The sequence below is a fragment of the Bison bison genome, unplaced genomic scaffold, assembly GCF_000754665.1.
Source record: "Bison bison bison isolate TAMUID 2011002044 unplaced genomic scaffold, Bison_UMD1.0 scf7180017864375, whole genome shotgun sequence".
In the NCBI taxonomy this organism is placed as follows: domain Eukaryota; kingdom Metazoa; phylum Chordata; class Mammalia; order Artiodactyla; family Bovidae; genus Bison; species Bison bison.
In genome coordinates, this window is record NW_011494947.1 from 2,046,120 (window position 1) to 2,051,483 (window position 5,364).

Sequence of the window (5,364 nt, forward strand, 5' to 3'; positions counted from 1 at the left end):
GCCAGGCAGGGGCATCGTCAGCTGCCGGACAAGGGGCATAGTTAGGAGGATGGCACGCACGTCCGAGAGCAAGCCCGTGTTGCACTCCAGGGTCTCTCATTCCAGACGAGGAACCAAGGCCCTCCCCCAGCAGGAGAGATTCTTGACAGACCACAGCAGAAATCAACCTAATTTTACACTCTAGGGAGAGCAGGAGAAAAGAACCACAGGCTGGCTGCAGGGGTCAAGGGGAGGGAGAGAAAGGTCAGCGAGGCCCAGAGACCTCCTCCTAAGTAGTGACCCAGCGAATCCCCCAGAGAGGAGAGCGGGAGAGCAAGGGTATCTTTGTGTCCCCTTTTGTGGCACAAAAAGGCAGGAGTCCTTTATGCTTTGCCTCCAAAGGGTCTGGAAAACAACCAGGGTCTGGGGCTTAGGGTTCCCAGCATCTTTGGATCCTTCTGAAGCCTGTTATGACAGGATGAGTCGGGGACCACCAGGCCCAAGGGAATGCTCCTAAAGGCTGGAACGAGGTGTGAGAGAGCAGGGAGGTGGGTCAGGAGACGCTCAGGAGCGGGGTCTGGGGGTCACCACGTGTCGTCTCTCAGTCACGTTCCTCTTCATCTCCCTGCTATTGAGTCCACAGTGGAGGGTCAGAAGGATCTATTGGAATCGCATCACTGAGACGAGTGGCAGTCACACGTACCCTGTGTAGAGCCCTGATTGGGGTGAGGGTGGGAGCAGGGTAGACAGGGCGAGAAAGGCCCAGACTCTGAATACTTCTCAGAGGTATAGCTGACGGAATGGGCTTAAGCATCAATAGGGGATTGGGGGGAACAGGAACCCAAAGATGACCCTGCTGGACATGAAGTTTGTTTCCCTTAAGTTTGAGATACTGTGAGTTGTGAGCAGAAATGGCAGGCAGCTCACTGGGTCTGAGTTCAAGTCCAAGAGACAGGTCTGGACTGAAGACAGAACCAGGGAGAGCTGAGCTGGGATGAGGCTCAGAAGCACAGGTCTAGACAGAGCCCAGGAGGCACAGTGACTTACTGCCAGGGGAGGCAAGGAGGAAACGGCAGAGGAGACGGAGGAGGAGGGCCTCAGGGAGGGCAGAGAACCAGGGGCAGCGTCCCCACGGCCCAGCGAGCCTGACCCCTAGGTCAGATGCTACTGACTGGGCAGGAGAAGGAGGATGAAGAAGGTTAGGCTCAGTAATGTGGAGTGGGCTAATGTCCTTAAAGGGTTTCCTTTTTTAGAAGAAAGAGGAAGACAGGTTTGCCTGGGGATGCGGCCGCAGGGTGGAAGACCCTCACGGCCAAGGGTGGCAGGCGCTAACGCGTGCTAGGGCAGCACCCAGGTGGGTGAGGACGGCTGCCGCCCTTGCCCCAGGGCTCCTCCTGGCCTTCAGAACCGTGGTTCTGGGAGCTTGTAGATGGTCTCTTCCTGGTTACGACTCACATTTCTTTGTGGACATAGGAGGCACCATCAAGGTGGGGGAGAAGGCAATAAAGAGGCGAGGCACCAAGACCACCGGGAACTGTGCGTCCAGGGAGGCTGTGCATCGGGTGGGGAGGGCCCTGTGTGAGTGCAGGGGGCTGTCTGGAGAGATCTGTATTCAGTCTGAATCCAGCCAACGGGAACTGTGTGTGCAGGGGGCTGTGTGTTGGGTGGGGAGGACCCTGTGTCTGTGGAGGGCCGTCTGGAGGGTCTCTATTTAGCATGAATCCATCCACATGCAGAGACAGGCCAGGGTTTAACCTGGGTGAGCACAGAGGTGGGGGTGGGAAGCTGAGTACAAACGACAAGGAGGGGGGAATTCCCCGGTGGTCCAGTGGTTAGGACCCCACACTTCCACTGCAGACTACACAGGTTCAGAGAACTAAGATCCTACAAGCCATGGTGCACCCCGTCCCTCAAGGAGTAGGGAAGTAGGAGGCAGTGTTAAAAAGTGATTGGAAGTAGTTGGTCACTAGAGGGAGGGGGTGAAAAAATTCAAGGTGGTGACCGGGTAGGACCCTTAAGCCCGAGAGGTGCAGCTGTGGGCAGGGACTAGTCCAGACCCTGGACTGGTGAGCAGAGCCCCGGGGGTGAGGAGGCTGCGGGAGGGTCATCCACAGAGACGTCCGCCCTGCTGAGAACCACACGGGAGTGGAGCTGAAGACTGATCCGGGGGCCAAAGGAAGGGAGTGACCCTCAGAACAGTCTAATGGTGCCCAGGGGCCAGGAGGACGTGGAACCAGAGATCCTGTCGCCTGGCGCTTGCAGCATATGGTGGGTGGGGGTAGGGCCAGGGTTAGAGCGTCTAGAAGCATAAGTGAGCACAAGAGAGGACACTCAGCACCCCTGAGCCCGGGGAGGGGGGAGAGGCTGCAGGAGAAGCCAGGGCTCGGGGCTGTTCATGGTGGGTGGAGGAGCCGGCCCGGGCCTGAGCCCAGGCACCAGTCACAGCAGCCACAAGCCACACGGAAGCCAGGGCGCGTCAAGAGGCAGATACAGGGGAAAATGGTCATGAAGAAAAGAGATCTGGGGCCTGGAAGCAGGCATGACTGAATTCCTGACCTGCGGGAGCTGGGAGTCCAACATCTGGGAGGCGCCAAGCCCAGCCGCCTGGCTGAGCGGGCCCTCGTAGACCAGGGCCTGGCTCCCACTCATGGGCTGGTAGGGCGAGCCGGACTGGGGCTTCACCATCTCCAGGGGCTGCATGCCTGGGAACGCCGAGTAGGGGGCCTTCAAGGCTGTGCCTCCGGAGAGGATCATGGTGCTGGGCGGTGACAGGCTGGGGTGCATGTACACCTGAGACCTGCGAAAGCCAGACAGACAGTCAGGTCAGGCACGCGGCTGGGCCAGCTGCACCAGCTGGTTCACCTCAGACCCCAGGGCGCTTGCTCCCACGCGGGCTCTTGGCTCAGCCCCAGGGTTTCTGACTCAGAAGCCTGGGATGGGGCCTGAGAACCTGCATTTACAACAAGCTCCTAGACGCTGCTGCTGCTGCTAGTCTAGGGACCCCAGTTTGAACATCGCCGTATTAAGCAGATGTACAGGCTGTGTGAGACACAGGAAAACCTGTGTGATGCCAAAAGCACAGGACAGACATGCTGAGCGCTCGGGCTGGAGGCAACGAGGAGGGAGAGCAGGGAGGGAGCAGGAGGACTCGGGGACAAAAGACAAGGCTGGGCCCACGGCCTCTCCCACGGCACAGCTCACTCCCCAACTCCCAGCCTGCTCGGACACGCGCACACGCGCACAGCAACCGGTGGCCAAGGGACCAGCCCCACCTAGGCATCTCACCTGAAGGGCTGTAAGGAGCTGAAGATCTCCTGAGACTGGGAGACGGGCAGCCCGCCCCTCAGTCCCAGCTGGGCTTGAGCTTGTAGAGACGTGTGAAGGGAAATTGGGATTTGCTGGGCAGCGGCAGCCTGCAGACAGGAGGCGGGTGGTCACTGCCCTGCCCTGCAAGCTGCTTCTCACAGCCCGCCACTGGCACCCCCACCCCGGTCCTTCTCCCTGGGGCAGCCAACACCGCCCTCAACGTGAACTCAACACAGCCTGCCTGTGCTTCCTTCCTTCTCGGGAGCGAGCAAAGAACTGGCAGCAACCCCAAACCAGCACAACCATCCCTACGCTAGACCCCGCACAGCGGGACGAACGAGCCCGAGCTCCACGACCAACAGAGGCAGGTTCAGAAACCAAATAGTGGCTGGAAAAGGCCACGGACAGAGAAATACGTGCGGTATGACCCAGTTACGAGACCTTGCAGAACCAAACGACATCATGTTTAAGAATACGCTCTGAAAAGACCAGGACGGGCCATGTCCTCTGCCCCTGGGGCGGCGCTTTGCCCTGGTTTCTGCAGGCACAGGACCCCCCGTGGAAGGCCCAGCACCAGCTTCAGGAGGACACTCCCACACGCGGCCCCTGGCAGCACAGCAGTGTGCCCACTGTGCGTGAACACAGACACCTGCTCACTTCTACAACTACCTCTTTCTAACGCATCCATGCCTGGGAGTCTAGGCCTTTCTTCTCTTCATCAGAAGGATACCTGATTACCAAAGAGAATTCCATTTCAGTGAATTCCCCGGCTAGGGTGCAGGAAGGAGAGCGTCAGGAAAGGAAAGCTAAGTGGTCCAGAGCACTCGGCTCTGTCCCTCCTCCTCGGCTCTCACGTGCTCACTCAGTAAACAATGCCTGGCTGCTGTAACGTGAGGGTGCAGAACACGAGACAGGCCGTGAACGGGCACGTGAAGCAGCCAATCACGCCCCGTGCTGCGCCCTCCCCCATGCCCCTGGGTCGCCTGTCTCGCCGGCATCACCTGTTGGAAACTCTGCTGCTGAGGTATGGTCTGAGGAACCAGTCGGGGCTGACTTGCAAACACATGGCCATCCAGGTAGAGAGGTGGCAGGTGGCTGCCTGGAAACAGAATTCGAGGCAGGGGAACAGGATCAAGTCTCACTGTCCCAGAAGGTCCCGCGAAGCAGTGGGGGAGGGAACGTGGCAGAGCTGGCCCTGGGCGCCTGTGCAGCCTGGGGAAGGGGCCACTGCAGCCGGCCTCCCTTCTCGCCCACCGCCCCGCACACCCAGGAAGGGCTCGGTCGTAAAGGAGGCTGCCATGGTCTCTCAGTCGCGTTCCTCTTCATCTCCCTGCTATTGAGTCCACAGTGGAGGGTCAGAAGGATCTATTGGAATCGCATCACTGAGACGCTGGCAGCTGGGCCCCCTGAATCCCCACAGGCTCCTTCGGGCACTGACGCTGTGACAAGGACAGCGACAACTGGGGTAAAACTGGCTCCCACTTATTGAGGCTCAGCTGATACAAAACCCTTCCCAGGTATGAGCTCATCTCATCAGCATGGTGACCCCACACCTGGCCATCATGACCCTGTGCTATTTCACAGAGGAGGGGGAAAGGCTCAGACAGCTGTTCCTGCGACAGTCTCTCTGCTGGGGCCTCTCTCCAGGAGGTGAGAGAGCCCTGCCGAGGTCACAGAGTCCTGTCGCCTCCCAAGGTTGGAAGCCAAGAGCAGCAAGTGCCAGAGACCAGAGCACACAGGAACCCGTGGCCCCCAGCCGGGAACACACTCCTTAGGTCAAGGCGGGGCCGTGCTCAGGGCTACGAACCCTGTGTTTCCCTCGAGGGGATGGAGAAGTATCCCTGAGCTGGACCAGGGGAGAGGTACCTGGAAGGGATGCAGAAGGTGCGACCGAGGCCACGGGCACGGGGGGCATGGAGACGCCGCCAAAGGAGCTATAGCTGACCCCGCTGGAGGCCCCCCCGGAGGATGGGGGCTGCAGGCCTGAGCCGGCGCCTCCTGGCGAGCTCTGCTCCGGCAAGCTGGGCGAGTTTTCCCAAGCCTTGCGCGCAGACTCCATCTTTGGAAGCAAGAAGGTGG

The 5,364-nt window shown here is 59.8% G+C and overlaps 1 protein-coding gene across 1 annotated transcript in view; it reads right to left on the reverse strand.

Annotated features, from left to right (window-relative positions):
- Positions 1–5,364, reverse strand: part of PRRC2B (proline-rich coiled-coil 2B) — a 71,275-nt gene that overhangs the window by 9,204 nt on the left and 56,707 nt on the right. Inside the window, exons 26-30 of the mRNA XM_010856789.1 lie at positions 5,152–5,344; positions 4,287–4,384; positions 3,265–3,392; positions 2,536–2,776; positions 5–21 (exon numbers count right to left, since the gene is read on the reverse strand). Coding sequence (XP_010855091.1) covers positions 5–21; positions 2,536–2,776; positions 3,265–3,392; positions 4,287–4,384; positions 5,152–5,344 — 677 coding nt within the window. The remainder of the gene's footprint in view (positions 1–4; positions 22–2,535; positions 2,777–3,264; positions 3,393–4,286; positions 4,385–5,151; positions 5,345–5,364) is intronic.